This window comes from Heteronotia binoei, chromosome 4 (assembly GCF_032191835.1).
Source record: "Heteronotia binoei isolate CCM8104 ecotype False Entrance Well chromosome 4, APGP_CSIRO_Hbin_v1, whole genome shotgun sequence".
Taxonomy (NCBI): Eukaryota; Metazoa; Chordata; class Lepidosauria; order Squamata; family Gekkonidae; genus Heteronotia; species Heteronotia binoei.
In genome coordinates, this window is record NC_083226.1 from 125,883,155 (window position 1) to 125,902,515 (window position 19,361).

At 41.0% G+C, this 19,361-nt stretch overlaps 1 protein-coding gene across 2 annotated transcripts in view; it reads left to right on the forward strand.

Moving 5' to 3' along the window:
• The first annotated feature begins 2,704 nt into the window (after positions 1–2,704).
• Positions 2,705–19,361, forward strand: part of TMEM161B (transmembrane protein 161B) — a 40,541-nt gene continuing 23,884 nt past the window's right edge. Inside the window, exons 1-5 of one of the 2 annotated variants that reach the window (XM_060235728.1) lie at positions 2,705–2,925; positions 13,385–13,488; positions 15,313–15,396; positions 17,315–17,412; positions 18,085–18,241. In XM_060235728.1, coding sequence (XP_060091711.1) covers positions 2,923–2,925; positions 13,385–13,488; positions 15,313–15,396; positions 17,315–17,412; positions 18,085–18,241 — 446 coding nt within the window. In that variant the 5' untranslated portion in view covers positions 2,705–2,922. Of the gene's footprint in view, positions 2,926–13,384; positions 13,489–15,312; positions 15,397–16,811; positions 16,857–17,314; positions 17,413–18,084; positions 18,242–19,361 lie in introns of those variants that run through there. The other variant, XM_060235729.1, reaches the window with a different exon arrangement.

Here is a 19,361-nt window from a genome sequence, read left to right on the forward strand (position 1 = left end):
CTGTATTCTAGCATCGCAAAAGAAAGGGTGAAAGAAGACCGTGAAACACAAGATTGCTGCAGAGATTTTCAGCAGAATGGGAGCTGTGGGCTTCATGTTGAGAAATCACCATAGGGGCCAACTTTGGATTGGTAACACCATGAAAAGGGAGAATGAGCTTCATTCTTCTCCCTTACCCCTTTTTTGAGCCCAAAGAGCCACAGCCAGCAGAATTCGTAGAACTGGGTGGGTTGAGCATTCACTGACATGCTACATGATGATCCATGTTTCTACAAAGCTTCTTTATAAATTTGGTGTCACAAAATGGTGGGTTTTGTACCATAGTTTGTGGACCCTGCTGTGAAATGTGATTCCATGTTGCGTTTCAGAGGGTCCAATCATAAGTATGAATCGATGAGAGATCTGTATTTTAGATATCCAATTTCGTAACACGGTGTTGTGGATATGATTGAGTAAACTTCCATGCCATTAACAGTGGCCAGCGATGCGTTAAGCGAGTAGATGTTGTTTGTGATGCTCACACACAAAGTTTCGAAAATTCAATCTTTGACATTCTGAGGAGGATCTATGGTCTGGAACTCTGTTCTTGCTCCATGGGGTTGCCACAAACCCATGGACCCATAACTTCTGTGGTGCAAACTCTACCCATGGACATAATACGTGGTTTGATGTTGATATTCAGATGACCCTGAGCAAAAACCATGAGGATTCATGTGGTTCTGTGGTGCAGGACCATTTTTTGCTCCATCGTGTCACCACAAACTGTGGATCCAGGGTAATGGGATATAAGTTGTGGCCATTGATATGATATATTACTTGAGGGGGAGCTTGGGATGATATGAAGCAAGAACAGAAAAATCTACTAGGATCCGTGGTGCAGGACCAGTTTTTGCTGCAAGGTGCCACCAAAAAGCTGTGGATTAATGGTTTTAGGATATAAGTTGTGGCAATTGACAAAATATATGACTCCAGAGGGAGCTTGGGGTGATCCGAAGCAAGAACAGAAAGATCTATTAAGATCCGTGGTCTGATTTTGATCCCTGGCACTGCCACAAAGCCATGGATCCACGATTTCTGGGGTGCAAACTCTGCCCATGGACATGATATGTGATTGGATGGTGAGCTTGGGGGGATTCAAAGCAAAAATCATGTGGATCCAAGAGGATCCGTGGTTCAAAACCAAGTTTTTGGTCCCTGGCGCTGCCACGAAGCTGTGGATCCACCATTTCTGTGGTGCAAACTCTGCCCATGGACATGATATGTGACTGGATGGTGAGCTTCAGGGGATCTGAAGCAGAAATCATGTGGCTCCATTAGGATCCGTGGTCCAAAAACAAGTTTTTTGTTTCTGGCGCTGCCACAAAGCTGTGGATCCATGATTTCTGTGGTGCAAACTCTGCCCATGGATATATGTGATTGGATGGAGGGCTTTGGGGGATCTGAAGCAAAAATCATGTGGATCCATGAGGATCCGTGGTCAAAAACCAAAGTTTTTGGTCCCTGGCGCTGCCACGAAGCCGTGGAGCCATGATTTCTGTGGTGCAAACTCTGCCCATGGACATGATATAAGAAAAGATGGTGAGGCTGGGGGAATCCAAACCAAAAATAATGTGGATCCAAGAGGATTCGTGGTTCAAAACCAAGTTTTTGGTCCCTGGAGCTGTCATGAAGCTGTGGATCCATGATTTCTGTGGTGCAAACTCTGCCTATGGACATGATATGTGACTGGATGGAGGGCTTGGGGGGATCCAAAGCAAAAATCATGTGGATCCATGAGGATCTGTGGTCCAAAACCAAGTTTTTGGTCCCTGGCGCTGCCATGAAGTCGTGGAGCCATGATTTCTGTGGTGCAAAATCTGCCCATGCACATGATATGTGATTGGCTGGTGATCTTGTGTTGGCCCAAAGCAAAAAGCATGAGGATTCATGCGGATCTGTGGTTTGGAAACAATTTTTTTCAGTGATGTGGTGCCACAAAGTCATGGAGGCATGATTTTTCTGGTGCTGCCTATAGTCTAAGAGAGGATCTACAACATGATGTTGGTTTGATTTCATTTCACCATAAAAATCATATGAATTCATGAGGATCTGTGCTTTGGAACCCTCTTTTGCACTGCTGAGGCACCACGAATTCATGGAGGTATGATTTTTGTAGTCCTGCCTATACTCTAAGACAGGATCTACAGAATAATACTGGTTTTATTTCATTTCAATGTAAAAATCATATGAATTCATGAAGATCCGTGTAGATCCGACTTTTACCCAGACCCGATTTCTTCTTGTCCTGTTAACCTTTTTAGGTCATTTTGAGAGGCCTTCCGACTATTACACACTGTAAGGAACGTAACAGCTATATGTCCTTATCTCATCCCTGACACTTCGTGGAGGATCACAAGGACGACTATGAACTGACCTCCAGCATCACGTGACAACGTCCCCTCCATTGGTGCTGCCCGTGCGCGGAACTCCTCGAATTCCCGGCTGTTCAAATCGTGCCTGTTACGAGTGAGACCTAAAGAATGGCTTCTTGTGAGAAAAATCCTTTCCTTTTCCCGTCGGAAACTCCAAATGCCGAAGTACTAACTGCTCTGTCGTGGGAAGAGGATGGTTGTTCAATACGAGACGGAAATATAAGAATTTTATTTTTCAGGCACATGCCTCGGAACACTGCCGGGTCCTTGTCTCGTGGGGGTCCTGGTGTGACCTCTGCAGGCTCAGGAGGCGTGAGCCCGGGCAGTAGAAATTGGTGCTGTTTGGGGAGAGAAATTCTGAGCTTCCTGGAGTGGTTTTCCCCCTCTCACAAGCCCCTTGCCCCCCAAACTTCCTGTGCGGCTTGGCTCGCGCGGGAAAGATTTATGTGTTGGGTGTGGGGAGAGTCCGCGAGGAGGAGGCGGCGGTGGTGGAAGCGGCGGTTGGTGCAGTATGGTGAGTGCTGAAGTTTGCGAGATATGTATGCCGAAGGGTGTATTTGAAGTTCTGCTGGAACCGGTCCATCCCAACAGTGTGTGTGTGTGACGGCAGAGTCCTATGACTTTGAGAACTGAAGGGCTTGGGGAGGTAGTTAGAGAGGGTTCTTCTTAAACTTTGGATCTTGAAGGATCATCAGTATTTCTTTTCTTTGGTGTTATTTAGCTGATTGCTCAAAAAGGCTAGAATTGTTCACTGAGAAAGAAAACCTCTACTGGATTGAAGTGTCTATATGTGAGAAAGTCCTGTACAGCAGCAGTAGAAAGTTAGGCGCTGCTGGTTGTTTTAAACCCCTGCAATAAATATGAAAGAGCACTTCCATAATTGCTGTTCTCAAGGTTGTTTAAGATAAGTTATTAAGAAAACATTGAAAGACATCAAAATACTTAACAGTTTGCTAAATCTGTCTTCTGTCTCCCCAAAATAGTAGAGCTTGGAGGCATGCAGTGAAATGTGTAGTTTGCTGTCAGTGAACATAACAATGGCCATAGGCAGGGGATTAGATAGATTCATGTAGGTTAGGTGTATCAGTGGCTACTAGCCATGGTGACTAATTGAAACTGCACATTCTGAGGCAGTAAACTTCTGAATATTGGCACCAGGAGGCAACATCAGGAAAAAGCCTTGTCCTCTGTGCCCTGCTGTTGGTCCTCCATGGTAACTAACTGGCCACTACATTTGAGACCAGTAGAACTTTAGAGACCAACAGAATTGGGGGGGGGGGAGGGCAGTATAAGCTTTAGAGACTTAATGTCACTGTGTGAAACAGAATGCTGTACAAGATAGACCACTGGTCTAAGTTGCCAAGCAAGCAGGTCCAAACAAGGGGTCCCCTAGTTTTGGGGCTTCTCCCTGCTGCGGATCAGCTGGCTGGCAGAGCAAACACCACCCCTGAACAGGAATGCGCTGGGTTTTGGGCAAAACTCTATGGTTTAAGGGCAAGTTTACCATAGAGTTTCATTCAAGCCAGAGTGTCACCCCAAGTGTTGCTGATGCCATGATGTCACTTCCAGGTGATGGCAGTGTGTTGCATGACATCCCTGCCCACCCCCAGAATACCCCCCCCCCCGCCAAATCCCACCACCAGAGTGATGAGTGGCCTGGCAACCCTAGGTCTAATGCAGTTCTTCTTATGTCCTTGTGTTTTCATTATGGTGCCTCTGGCTTTTTGCTCATATCATGGATTTTGAGTACACACAAATGCCATTTTCAGAGTACAAGGTAGAAACTTACAACAACTGCAATTTGAAATAGCATTACACCCTTCTTAGCATATTAACTTGTTTATATGTTTGCTTTTTGACTTACATTCAGGACTTTGCTTTGTAAATAGAGAAAGAAATTTACTTGCTATTCCACTGGATTACAGGGGTCTCCCAACAATTACCTCAGATTTTTGGTAGGTTGTCAGTGTAATCCTAAACAAAGTTATGCACTTGAATTCAATGCACTTGGAGGGTTGTAACTGTTTAGTGTTACACACTGAGTATCTTCTGCTGTTTTTCTGGTGCATTTGTTAATAGGTTCTCTGTCTATGTGGTAAGCATGTTGATTGGCATAGGTGGTGCCAAGTTTCAGTCTTGCCCAACCACAGTGGGTGGAGTGAATATAACCTTGATACTTAATGTTAGTACTCTGCACCAGAGTACTGCAAGAGAAGATTGATCAGCTAAGCAGAATTGAATGCATAGTAAGGGCATGCTGAATAGAAAACAAAGTCTTTATTCTAATAATATATAATGACAATATAGTATTATGTAAAAGGCATATTTCTAATATTTAAAACTTGATGTACAATTGCTATCAGTGGTATTATTACAGATAGTACCCTGACCTGTACAGCCTAGGACAGCCTGATCTTGCTAGAACTTAGAAACTAAGCAGGGTTAGCCCCAGTCAGTATTTTGACAACCAAAGAATACCTGGGTTGCTACACAGGGACTGGCAATGCCAAACGACCTCTGAAAATCTCTTGCAATTGGCTACTGAGGGAGTACTCATCAATGTCAGACCTAGCAGCAATCACTGAATGACCTGATAGCATCTGACTTTTCCAACTCTACGATTCTATGACTACATAACTCACATTGGCCTGACTGCTTGCTGCTATTCAACAGTAGCCATCCTATTCAAGCCAGTGTGATGTAACAGATCTTCAAAACAGAGTCTAGGGGAAACAGGTTTAAATCACCACTCTGCCATGGAAGCTCACAAGATGATGTGTTTGTTATGTGCTTTCAGCCTAACCTACCTCATAGGGTTGTTGTGAGAATACAAAAAATAAGAGAAGAGAATGATGTAAGCAGCTTTGGTCTCCACTGTAGAGAAAGGCAGGGTATACATTAAGAAAATAAATAATCAGTGTAGTTGAAGATGGAAGGTATGTAAAAGACAAGTTGATGAATGGCTGAGAAGGAGCAAATGAGACAGGGAAAGGGAAGAGGATATGGGACGTGCCTGGAGAAGGGAAAGTGGAAATAATGTGGGGAGAGTAATACAGAACCAAGGTCCTTGAGGGTTTTTTACCATGGAAGTGGGGCCTGACCCAGTGGCTGGTACCACAAAATTGTGTCATAGTTTTTCAAGTTAGAGACTGTTGTGGGGGGGAGGGAGGTAAAGATAGAAGAACAAATAAAGGTAGATTTGCTGGCAGAAGGAAGCAGGAAAAGGGGAGAGACTATGTGGCTTTCAGAGAAAAGAAAGAGGAAATATTTGGGGAGGGGAAAATGAGATGCCTTCTGAAAGTCCTTGCAGATTCGTACTTGTTCTCTGTCTAATCACATATGTTAAGTGTGAATGCTAACCACATGAAACATATGTTTGGTATGTGTGTACAATTTTAATTGCACTGCCTTTCTACAAACATATTCAGGGTGCTTGTTGTTTGAAATAATTTATTTTAATTTCAAGCAGGTTAAATTCTGTTTATCTACCTAAATAGGATATTCACATTCAGATGTAATGTATCTTTTATTACTGAATGCTTTCTTGGAGAAACTCAAGTGTTTGCTTTTTTTCAAGAGGCATATGGCTTTCCACTTTTGGAAGGATAATACTAATTTAGATGTACTCTGGATCTGATTCAGGAAGGGTATTCTTTGTTTTGGGCATTAAATGTCTTTTCACAGCTCCAGAAATATTGCCTTGAAAATTAATGTGAACACGAGATCCTGAATATTACTAGTACTGTAATATAAACATGTTGGTGCTTAACCAAAACATTTAGTAGTAGTAATGTTGATAATTGTATCATTAAATGGCACAGAGTAATGGTAACATTTTAATGTTACCATTAATGTCAGAGTTCTGTTGTTGAAAAACAAACATCTAAAAAACAGCAGAGATCTGGGCACTCTGTTTTTATGTGCATATAATCATAACCTTATTTTTCCTGCTTCATGTTCTTCCTACTTACCTCTTATGTTTACACAGGAGCAATGCTAGTGTAAATTGTTCTCTAAAGATTTGTTCAATATGAGTCAATATTAGCTACAGGTTCTAAAATCCAAACTGATTGCTTTATTGGAAACCCTTGTAGGATCTCACCTTGCTACTGGCACAGATTTCTCTAGAAGATATCTGACCATGGTATTTTTAAGTATAGGAGTGTACATATTTGTACAATGTTAGTAGTCTTGGAAAAAATAAACTCACAACTTGCTGGTAAGCCTTGTTGCTTACCAGTGTTTTAGAAACATGAGTTGCATATAGCAACATGAATAGTACAGTTTTAAATTGTTTTAAAACCAGATTATATATTTTAGTTTTAGAAGGAAGTGAAATTATTACTAACCTCTTCCTTGTTGGTGGGCTGTGACCACATTGTTGTGGGGGATTGCTTTTTAGGGAACTTGAAATGTCTCAAGAATCCCTGTGGTCCTACTTTCTCCTTCTTTGTGTGTGTTTTGTGGGGGGGAGCCTCCCATAAGATGGGAGTTGGATTTGCACTTCCTTATTCACTCATTCCCATTAATCCCAAGATGGATCAGGTATAGTAATCACTTACCACTCCAGTCACAGGAGATGTTAAGGTGGAAGATCCCAGGATATCATAACACTACCATTTTTGTTCCTTTAGCAATGCCACAGCTATCATGAAGATAGTGTTCCCTAAATGAGCAGGCAGAGTTCTGAAGTTCATTGAACACATTTAATACAGAACAGAACTGTAAAAGATGGAGAGGCTGCTGATACCTTGCATAAAAGAGAATGCTGGAACAATGATCAGCAGCTTGCTTAAAAATCAGTGCAGATGCAGTAAGGTTAATTTGCTCAGCCAGAGTGGAGATGCAACAGTTTTCATGATGTGGTTCAGACAGCCCAGACTTGGCAAAAGGAAAGCAGTGAAGTTTAACAGAGTCAAATGGTTGAGAGAGGGCCAGGCAAGGCAAAACAGATTCTCTTATGAAGCTAAACTTAGTTTAGGCATGACATACCATAACACAGACAGTGGGCAACAAAAGTTGTAGGCTGTGCAGTTAAAGAATGGTGATACTTATAAAAACACTGCAACAGTTCACCAACCTAGCCTTTATAAAGTGACCTTATGCATTGTTCCATTATGCAGTAGTTCTTATCTTTTTTAAAAAATGCCATCTTGAATGTTTCTGGTTTGCATATTCTATGAAATTATAGAAGCATGAGGTTCTTCCTGATCTCCTTAGGCAGGTAATTCCATGAAGTAGGTGCCACCACAGAGAACACACATGAACTGGCAGTTGCTGGTCTTAATCATTTGTTTGGTGCACCTTCAAAAAATTTTGTTCAAATGAGCAAAGCTCAAGATAGGTAGCAGTATTAGTCTATCTGTAGCAAAAGAGTAAAAGAGTAGAAAAGAGTAAAAGTCCAGTAGCACCTTAAAGACAAACACAATTTGTGGTACAGTATGAGCATTTGTGAGTACTGTTCACTTCAGATACAGTAAACACTGTGGGGAAAGCTGTTGCAGTAGAACATAGCAGGTCCCCCAGGTATGTGGGCCAAGGCCATTAAATGCTTTGTAGGTGATAATCAGAATTGAACCCAGTAACTGATTGGTAGCCAATGAAGTATCTGCAGAATGGGTGTGACACACATGTTATGCCTAGTGCTGGTAGTTACTGAACTACAGGATTCTGTACCAACTTGATTTTCCTAGCTGTCTTTAAGGACAAACCCATGCAGAGTGTATAGCAGTACTCTAGCCTTGAGTTCACTATAGCATTGACCTATCAACCAAAGAACCTCATTTGGTGGACATACTAGAGAGAGGCTTTTCAATGGCAGCCCACAATTATGCAACAACCTCCCCAAAGAGGTGCACTTGGCCCCTCATTTTTTGCTCTTCAGGAGGCAGTTGAACATGATTTTATTTAGGGCAGCATTTGGTTAACTTTACTAACAAGTCTTGACTTGTGAATATAACTCTAGTTTTAAAAATGTTTTTAATGTATTTTATGTGCTTTATCTATGCTGTAAACCACCTTGAGTTCTTTAAGAAAGAAAAGAAGTAATAAATGGTTAAATAAATGCATAAATAAAATCTGCATGGCCAGATCAGCATATTCAAAGCAGTGGGCTGTCTTCTGGGCAAAATGAAGCTGGAAGAATGCCTTAGCCACATGGTCATTTGCTGTGTGATACAAAACAGGAGGCTTTAAAATCTAGGCAACTTTGTAAATGAATAATAGGACATAGCAAGCATGGAACACAATGGAAGATTGGAAAATCATAATGAATCTGTGGGACTCATGAAACCACAAGTTTCATCACACATCTGGTCATAGCTTACAGTACCAGCAACAGACATAGTAGCTATCTAACTGGTTGGCATTATTGAGGAATATTGTTGAGCCTTTAGGGTACTATGCCATACTTCAAGAAATTTTTAAAAAAGAATGTAAAGAATGATTAAATTATCCCAGTGAGAGGCTAGAAGTTGAGGGATAAGCTATATGAATTTCATATGCAGTTCTCTTTTATGGGCTTAAATTTCTGTAAGGCAAGAGAAAGCTGACTTGCATTTGTCATTTAGCTGCCTAGCACTTACAGCTCATCAGGATTTGATTAGCAACAACATGCATGGTTCTGGCCTTCCTTTGGCCTTAACAGTTTTTGTCTCCAAGATAAAACAGTGACTTAGTGGCTTTTCTAAGCTGAGAGTAGGAAAGCAGTGGTGATGTCAAGCAGAGAGGTAGTCCTTTATATTCCTTGGCTCAAATGCCACAACAGCAGCCATATTAATAAAGGTAAAGATAAAGGTAGTCCCCTGTGCAAGCACCAGTTGTTTTTGACTCTGTGGTGACGTTGCTTTCACAACATTTTCATGGCAGTGGTTTTTTTTACGGGGTGGTTTGCCATTGACTTCCCCAGTCATCTACACTCCCCCCCCCCCCCAGCAAGCTGGGTACTCATTTTACCAACCTCGGAAGGATGGAAGGCTGAGGCAACCTGAGCCGGCTACCTGAACCAGCTTCCGCTGGGATCAAACTCAAGTTGTGAGCAGAGGGCTCTGACTGCAGTACTGAAGCTTTACCACTCTGCGCCATATTAGTAGGGATTTGCAATATATTTAAATCAGTATTTTTCAGTTTAGGTCTGTTGGACCTGAAAATTTTTTAGGATTTCCAAAAGAAATATGAATCCCAATACTGGTACAGTTTGGTGTAGTGGTTAAGTGTGCGGACTCTTATCTGGGAGAACTGGGTTTGATTCCCCACTCCTCCACTTGCACCTGCTGGCATGGCCTTGGGTCAGCCATAGCTCTTGCAGAGGTTGTCCTTGAAAGGGCAGCTGCTGTGAGAGCCCTCTCAGCCCCACCCACCTCACAGGGTGTTTGTTGTGGGGGAGGAAGGTAAAGGAGATTGTGAGCCGCTCTGAGACTCTTTGGAGTGGAGGGCGGGATATAAATCCAATATCTTCTTCTTCATCTTCTTCTTCTTCTAAATCTGAGATTTTTAAAAGAAATCCTGAATTTTTAAAGTTCTAATAGATGTGAGAAGAAAAATACCATTTTTTTTTCAAGCCAGCCTGATTTGGGATTGGTTTGGCTTCTCCTGCAGCCCAGGTTAACCTGGGCTGCAGGAGAAGCCAGTGTAAAGCTAAGACAGTAGGGAACAATCTGCTTCCTATGGGCACAGCCAATCCTGGCTGGGCTGACTTCTCCTGCAGATGGGTTTAAACTGGGCTGCAGGAGAAGCCAGCCCTAGGAGCTGCTCCAGATGGCACAGCTAGCTTGGCCTCTCCTGCAGCCCAGTTTAAATCTTGCTTCTGGTGGCACAGCAGATCCTGGGACTGGCTTCTCCTGCAGCTTGATTTAATCTAGTCCTAGTGAGAAGCCAACACCAAGCAAAGCCCACAGGAACAGTTTGTTCTCCACTACCACAGCTTTAAAGGGGCTGTAGTAGAAACATGACAAACAGTTGAGAGGTGGAAGCAATTTGTTTTTGCCTGACTGCTGTTTTTGGATCTACTCAGTAATTCCCAAATATATTTGGGATTTTGGGGGGGATTTTTTTTTTGTTATCCTGAGAAAATCCAGATACTTTTGGGATATATATAGGTTGATTTTCAACTTGGATATATTCAAATGCACATCCTTACATATTAACACCATCTCTGTAGCTAAATAATAACGCAGGAAATGAGCTGTACAATCTATTTCTGGATTGCTTTGAAGGAATAAGTGTTCAAGTGTCTAGAAAGGCATTTCCTCAGAATGCACCTTTAAGAATGTCACATGTTTGAAAGAGATTTTTAATTAGGTCAAGGGAGAGACTTCCACTGACTCTGCATATGCATGTGTAGGAAAAGACTCCAGCCTAGCTTTCTTCCCAAACCATTTTGTCCAAATATTAATAAACTGTGGCATGTACTGTGAAGCCATTTCTAAAGTGTTTGAATTGGCTCCCAAGATGAATGTGCACTTCTCTTTGTCATTGTTCTGTGTTGCCGGCACATGCCACATGGTCAGTTGAGACTTCATTGAATATTCCTCTGTAATAGACTTAGATCAAACTGGAAAATAATGGAATTCTTTTTTTTTTTTTCCCTGATAGTATTAATGCCCAGTTTAGGAACAGGCTAGTATGAGTTTCTTTCTGCAGCAAGTTTTTTTTAAAATATAACTTGAAACACGGGGAGGGGGGTTGTGTGTTTGTATATGTTTTAAGTTGCTTTACTTTAACTGGTTAGTTTGTTTTCTAAATGTGCCTGGGCTGCAGACATACCTCAGCAGGTGTTCCACCCGGTATTGGAGATGTTGCTCTTCCTGGCATATTTCATGTATAGAAGTATCAGAGGAGTATCAGAGGAGACTGACTGCCTCATACAATATGAAGTTGCCCAGAGTAGGAACAATAGCTGTTCCATAAATACTGTGGCGTGTTTGTAATATTTCTTGTTCAAATATATTCTTAGTTGACTAAACTGGTGCTGCCCGGGCTAGTCCAATCTCATCAGGCCTTGAAAACTAAGCAGTGTCAACCTTGATTAATATTTGGATGGAAGACCACGAAGGAAGTCCAAGCTTGCAATATAGAGGCAAAAAATGGCAAATCAACTCAGAATGTCTCTTGCCTTGAAAACCCTATCAGGTGCTGTAAGTCAGCTAAGACTTGATGGCACTTTCCAGCACCAAGATTGTGCTAAAACCACTCCAGTTAAATCCAGTTAACATCTAAGCCCTTTATGTGAATTTCGACCAATAGTCAACTCTAGGCTAATACAGAAGTTCTAAAATGGCTTGACATTGTTATGTGTTATGAATCTCTTTGTGTGCATTTGAACCTGTGGCACAACGACATCGCAACAGTGAATGAATGTGGATGTTTACTGCATTGACAGGAAGTGATATCTGATACTTCCCAGACACCTTTGGTTAAGAGTTGTTGGTATACTTAAAAAATGGGGCTCCATTTTTTTTTTAAATCCTTCCCCAAATATGGAGTGGTTCAATGTCATTCTGTTTTCTGCATGCTTGGCAGTCTCTGGTGGCTACGTAGGACGTATGCATTGTCTTAGTGATGGCCAGTTGTGTGGTGTTAAGCTTCTGTTAAATGTGTTTGCTTCTGAGGTTGATCAGTTTTCAGATTCTTGTCATAGTCTTGACATTTGGCTTTTTGCCATTTTATTTTAATTTTATTATTCCATCTCTTAAATTCCTGCTGCTACCTGTTTGGGGCACTGTGCAATCTAGGCTGAAGCTTTTCAAAGCAATTACAAGATTGTGGGGTAAATTGAAGTATGTGGAGTACAATGGACAGCCCTCCTCGATAGATGGCTCTACTGAACAATCAAAAAGTGTTCATTCTTGAAGGAGTAGGTAGAAGCAATGGCTTGGATTCCACCAAAAATTTCCTTAGAAGGAAAGATTTCTTTCAATGGAGTGCAATCTTCTGATGTATTCCCTCCTACTGCTGTGCAAAATGCCTTATTTAGTGCTGATCCTGGTAGAATAGATGAAGACCCCAAAAACCACATTGGGGGGGGGGGGGAGGAGTTGGAGATCTGTAGCAAGTAGAAAGAACCAGTGAACATTTTCTTATCTCCTCCCAATTTTCTTTTAAATCCAAGATCTAGTCTAACAGTTATTCAACAATGTTAAAAACAGACATGGACATCCCTACTCCCTTAATATCTTATTCATACATTGCTATATCCTCAAGCAATGTTTTGAATCTTTAGTATGAGATGTTCTGTGTTGGAAATTGTTATGAATTATTGGTTGCTGCAAATGTTCTTATAAGTCTATTCTTGTTGTCCTTATCCCAGTTAAAATTATCATGGTTCCAAATGCTCACTCAGTGAAGCAAAGTAAAAAAGTATGGAGCTGCTTCATTTAACACCAGCAGCCTGACTATACTGGTATTTGCCATGGTAATAAGCATATAAAGCATGTCTCCCAACGCAATGGCCATCTTCTGTGGAGTTATGGTCAATCATTACTTCCCAGCACATGCTCTTTGAATATTTATTAGTATGTATTTCTGTGCCACACACAGAATTTGCTGGTTGGTATACCATTTTATATGAAGCAGCTCAAAGACACCTGTGGTGTGATTAAAAAAAAAGGGGGGGGATAGTTAGAACAAACCTAAGCACAGTTCTGAATGGCTAATTGAGTGAGTTATTGCTTTGGTAATCTTTGAACCACAGCTTTTCAGATAAAATTAAATGTTTTTCCCATTGTGGTACTCTGAATATCAAGTATATTAGATAACTGCAAAACTTACTTTTAGAATTGTGTTAAAGATAGAAGTGTAGTGTGCTTGTATTTCTAGAGAGCTGCATTTTTATGCAAGGATTGAGACTAATGGTTAAGTTCAAACAGGTGGTCAAAATAAAGTGTAGCACATACATCTTCATCTGTGAAAAGTGGGTTTCAAAATAGGAAAGTTTGCTCCTGAACGCTAATATGCACTGGCTTATTCTTCCACAGGGTGTGATAGGTGTGCAGCTGGTGGTTACCATGGTGATGGCTAGTATTATACAGAAGATCATACCTCACTACTCTCTTGCGCAGTGGCTTCTCTGTAGTGGCAGGTAAGATAAGGGAAGCTAATCATACCTCTGACAAAGTGGGCTCTAGCCCCTGAAAGCTTATGCCATTATAAATTTGATAGTCTGTAAGCTAACATACTACTCCTTGTTGTAATTGTCCTGTTGTTCAGTGGGTTTCATTTTCAAACAAAGTGTAGCAATGCACAGATTTAGAAAGTTTGATTCTCAGTAGAATACTTGCTTTCAGTTTTTTTAGTGTCTTGTCTAGAGATTACCACTGCATTGTAACTTTAGATTATATTGAGAAATACATGGCATGCTATTACACTTCCTGTTTATGGACTTACAATTTGACAGGTGCAGTGTTCTTTTTGAAGAAATGAACATGCTTGTTCATTATGTTTCTCTTTGTTGGAGAAAAATATTATAATGGTGTCTATAATTAAAAGGTGTACCTTCTCTAGATAAAAATCAGAATTGAAATTAAAGGAAGAAGAAATAGCTTATATAGAAAAACTACAGTTATTAATAACAACCATACTATTTGTGGCAAATCCTTAGATTTTTTACGATGGCAGTTATTTTTAACAGGCACGGTTGTGTGTCATGCTGTCCATAAAGAGGATTGTTATGCATTTCCATTTTGTTTTAGTGAGTATCTTGATCATATGCAATTCAGAAAGAGTGAAGTCCTAGCAGTATAACCTTCCAGTGTGGGAACTGTTCCGTTGATATCACTGCACTGAACCTCTACAGAGAGAGAATTAATATTTATGATTTTTTTCTGATTTGAAGTAGATTAAAGCTGCTCACTAAACAATTTGCACCTAGTTATGGCTGTGAAATACATTCAACTGAGGTATTCAGTTGATTAGTTTTGCTAACTAATGATTTTCCCATTCATCTTACAATATTTCTGTGCCAGTTAGGGGTCTAAATTGATGCGTGATTCTGAGACATCTGAGCTAGGTGGTAGGTTGGAATATACAAAGGTGGTTTCTGAATCTGGTACTCATCAACTGCTGCTTGTGAAAACAGACAGTTGTTGAAATACTTCACTGGAGATCACTGGTAGAAGCAGGATGTAGCATAAGAGATGCTGCTGCAATGGCCCTTGGTGTTTGTTAAAACAGCAGCATCCTTGTCTGTCCTTTATAGGCTCCTGAGGGATTTTAGAATTGTTCATGGGTATCCTAGGGGAACATTGTGGAAGTGCTCTTCCTAGTTTAGCTGCAGTAGTTGAAATCTCACACATTACCAGTGGCTGGGTGCCTTTGTGCCAAAAGTCCAGTTTTCCTTGCCAAAAATAAACTCTGCAAATAAACATGACATGTACATTTTGAGTATAGCACACTGGTCTTGCATTCTTTATTCTGAATGGCTTGGGTTACTGAGAATGTGACCTTTTTGCTGACAGCGGTAGCTTTGTGATAGAAGAGAAATGCAGCAAACTGTTCAGTAAACAAACAAGTCCATTGTCAATACTGTAACTGCATCTGAAAAGAAATCACTGGAGTATTTTGTAATCGCTATATATATTTGAAATTATTTTTAACCTTATTGGGTGAATCACATTCCCTTTTTAAGCTGCATGTTAGATGCTCCTTATGTGAAATACTTTTCATCAATATGTTACCACTTTTTTTAACATGCATGTATGAACATAATTCTGGTATTGATACTTATTTTTTACATGTTGGGCTGTGAACTAGATGGTAATTTCTGTATGAGGAAATGTATAACAGATGGTCCATCTGCTTGAAGTCAGACATTTGCTAAGGACCAGTAAAACAGATTCATTGGTATCCAGACTGATGAATAGCATGTATTTCTGCTGGTGCCTGTTTGTTCAACATCTTTTTCCAGTTTGCGATGGTATCAGCATCCCACGGAAGAAGAATTACGCATTCTTGCAGGGAAGCAACAAAAGGGCAAAGGCAAGAAAGACAGGTAAATGAAACAACTTTTTTGCTATTTTGCAGCCTCATTTTCCTTTGTATAAAATGGGGTTGATTGTTGACTCTCCTAATGATCTTTCAAAAGGAATAGAAGGAGCTGTGCCTGTTTTACAAATGGGAAGCTGTACCTGTATACTTATCTGCATCCCAGCATAGTCATGTATATGTGAATCCCAGTGGAATTTATGGGGAGTAAAAGACAGGGAAGGGGCATCTCTCCAAGTGCTTGCCTTGTTCCTTTCACTGCTCCTGTAATAAGAGAGAGCTACAAACATTGCTGTCCTAATTGGATGGAAGGAAGAGGAAGAACTACACAGTTTAAATTTGCTCTGCTGTTCTGTGCCCCAAGGAGCTGGCAGTCTGGGAGGAGTAGCTGTGTGTTCTCAGGGACTCACTGAAGCATGGTATCAGGAAGTGCTGAGAGATGGACTGGTAGCTGAAGTATTAACTCCCTTACTATTAGAGGATTCCTTGAATTTTTCTATTCAGTTCAGGCACTGGAAAACTGTTCTTAGGGGTCTTCTTCCCTGTGCTTTTGTATAACTATGACTCTGTAGATTTCTAAATTTCCTCTGCACCTAGAAGGCAAAAGGTAGTAAGTGCTGTATTCTGCGGCATGGATTCTTCAATAATTCAATGCTCTAATTCTTCCCACAGTGAGAAATTGCATTAATATCAGTAGTACAACTTAGCTGTCTTAAAAGCATTATTTATACTTCTTTTGCAAGTGTTCATTTGTGACTATTACAGAGCCTTGTTCTTTAAAACTTTGTTTTTAAGTCAACAATCCACTTGCACAGGGCAATATCCTTTTATTACTCAGCTAGCTTTCTAGTCAAAAAATGTTCAAAACAGTTAATATAAATTGTGCGGAAAGGAAAGGTCCTCTGTGCAAGCACCAGTCGTTTCTGTCTCTGGGATGACGCTGCTTTCACGTTTTCACGGCAGACTTTTTATGGGGTGGTTTGCCATTGCCTTCCTCAGTCATTTACACTTTCCCCCCAGCAATCTGGGTACTCATTTTACCGACCTTGGAAGGATGGAAGGCTGAGTCAACCTGAGCTTGCTACCTGAAACCAGCTTCCGCTGGGATCGAACATTAACATTACTGCAGCTTTAACAGTTAATATAAATTGTGTGACAGTGCCATAAATTAGTAGATGTGTTCTTCCATGACAGTCACATTGGAAGTGGAGCTCTGTGGGAAAAGGTAAAGGATTTCTTATTCCTTTGACCCTCCTCCATTCTATTTAAGCATTGTGTGGAGGGATTTGGACTCATTGAATATATTTCCTGCTCACTCTCACTTCACTCCTCAGGTGCTTATTCAGATAGATTTGAACTCAAGACAGCATGCCCTTTGAGCCCAATTCTTCCTTTTTTTCTCTCCACCCCCTTTCCCTTCAGGTAGGAGAGCTGTTCCCTCAGACACAGCATGCTAGGTGGTATACTGTGAGTAAGCCTGATTTTGCCCTTTACCTCTGCACCCTATTAATTCAAAGGAAAAAAGGACTTGTGCTACCCCAGATAAGGTGATTTTCGTGGCTTCTTATGTTTGATTCAGCAGCCTATACAATTAATCCTTCATCTCAATTTAGGGCTAGCACTTGCAAGTTGCATTCTGCTACTTTGAATGTTCCTTCATAGCAGAGAGAACAATTGCAGCTTTGGTTTTTAGTCTCTGCCTCCGCATTGTATTTCCCTGTGAGTGTTAAGAGTTACTGCCATTTCTGTCTTCTTCACAGCCCTCCTTCCCTTGTGTTCCCACTGATATTTCAAGCACAGTCCCTATTTTATTGCTCAGCCTCCTTGGAATGTGGGTTTAAAGGAAGTTGTTTTGATAGCTTTAATTGCTGATTACAAATGTGAGTGATAAGGCAATGCTGTTTTTGTTATGTGTACTTTTACAGGAAATATAATGGTCACATTGAAAACAAACCACTAACCATTCCTAAGGACATTGATCTTCATTTGAAAACCAAATCTGTTACTGAAATAGACACTTTAGGTAAGAGACTGTGACCACTTTAAGTGAGAGGTGGAGAGGAGAGATGGGGAACATGTGAAGGGGTGTTTGTTAAGGCTTTTTTTCACAGTTTGAGCTGGATCTTTGGGGCACAGATATAATATGGTGGTAGCAGGGCTGGTGCTGGAGCTTTTGCCACTCCCAGCAAGGTCCCACCCCCCACCCTCCAGTGGGGGAGGGCCACGAGCACCCACCCAGATGCTGTCCCCATTTGCACAATGGGCTTCTCTTGAGCCCACCATGCAAACGCCCCCCTGCTTGACTTTTCTGCATTGTGGGAACGCTGAGTGGGGCCTAATGGCCCTGTTTGCGCAACGGGCTCCTCTTGAGTAGCCCGTTGTGCAAACATCCTACCCTGATATTGAGTCATGAGTTCAGGGGTCTCACAGCCTCCTTGTCTCCTGAATGTGAGTCAGGGAAAGAAATCCATTTGATTTCCTTGAAAAGTTCTAATGTAATCTGGATAGTTTTAGATGATAGCCATGTTGGTCTGCAGTAGAACAGTTAGATTCAAGTCCAAAAGAATCTTGGAGACCAACAGCATTTTGGGGATATAATCTTCTGAGAGTCAAAGTATCTAAAATCTACTTCTGCCAATGCTTAAAAATGGCTTTATATTCATCTTTGATACTGGATGATCCTTTTACCTTTCAGCATTGCATTACTTTCCTGAATATCAGTGGTTGGTGGACTTCACAGTTGCAGCTACTATAGTGTATTTGGTAACTGAGGCCTACTACAGCTGGATGAAGCCCTTACAAGAAATGAATATTAGCACTGTCTGGTGCCTGCTTGTTCTGGCTTTCGCAATGTATCCTTTTATGGTTAGCTGTTCTGTTAAACACCATGTGAATTAATGTGTCATGAAATCCACAGGTAATTTGTTTTTCAGTTGAGAATAAGAAGTATTACAGAAGGGTTTATGTAAAACATGCTTCAACATTACAGTGTAATGTATTACCCCAAAGAGAGGAATGCTTTTGTAGAAGCATAGGTAACATCCACAGTACTGCAGAATAATACTGAACTGGCTATGCTTGCTGGAGTCAAGAACAGCACCAAAGAGGTAGCTTCGGAGCAATACCTCCCTCTGAGCTGTGGACTCTTCTGAGCACGATTCTACTTCATGAGCTATTGGCATTAAAGTTGCTAGCTACTGCCACTTTCCCTAAGCTTAGACAAAAATGTGTGAGCCGGAGGCTAAAAAACTGTGAGCTAGCTCACACTAACTCAGCTTAGAGGGAACGCTGTCAGAGTGCTGATCAGTTTTGCTCCTTGTGTGCTGCAAGCATTCAAGAAGTGATTTCTGGCATACTATAAGCCAATTCAAGGCTTACCCTGTGTTATTGCCTTGTAACGTGTGAGATCCTTGAGTGGAGCTTTTCACTTCCGCTGCAGGCCATTGAGCCCTCCAGAATTCTTTGGAGAGATCAGGAGACCTTCATAGACAGCATGAGGGCAAAATAGGTGTCTGACATGGGACTGTCAAAAATTCTTTTCCCCCTGCCTGACATTATTTTCTGAAACTGATGACAGGGTAAAAGCTACCTTCACCCCCCCAATTTTCATGTGGATCAATTTGTCTTTTAAAGTATCTCTCTATATTTTAGGGCTTTTCCTATATTTTAAAGCAGTATCCTTTATCAAACCAAATTCCGTAGTCTTCCTTTCTCATTACAGCAGTGCTTTGTAATGAGAAAATACCCTCATTTTTAATTTTTTTTTCTAGCTGACTTTCATAGTCATTGCTGCTGCCCTGAGCCTGCTTCGGCGGGGAGAGCGGGATATAAATAATATAAAGTAAAGTAAATGCTCCTTATAATAACAGGCACGCATTTAATTGTTTGAATAAAGTTGAATAAAAGATATTTGTAGTCTCACAAATCAATATCTTCCCAGAGTTTTGCAAGGTGCTGATGTTTGTTTTGAAC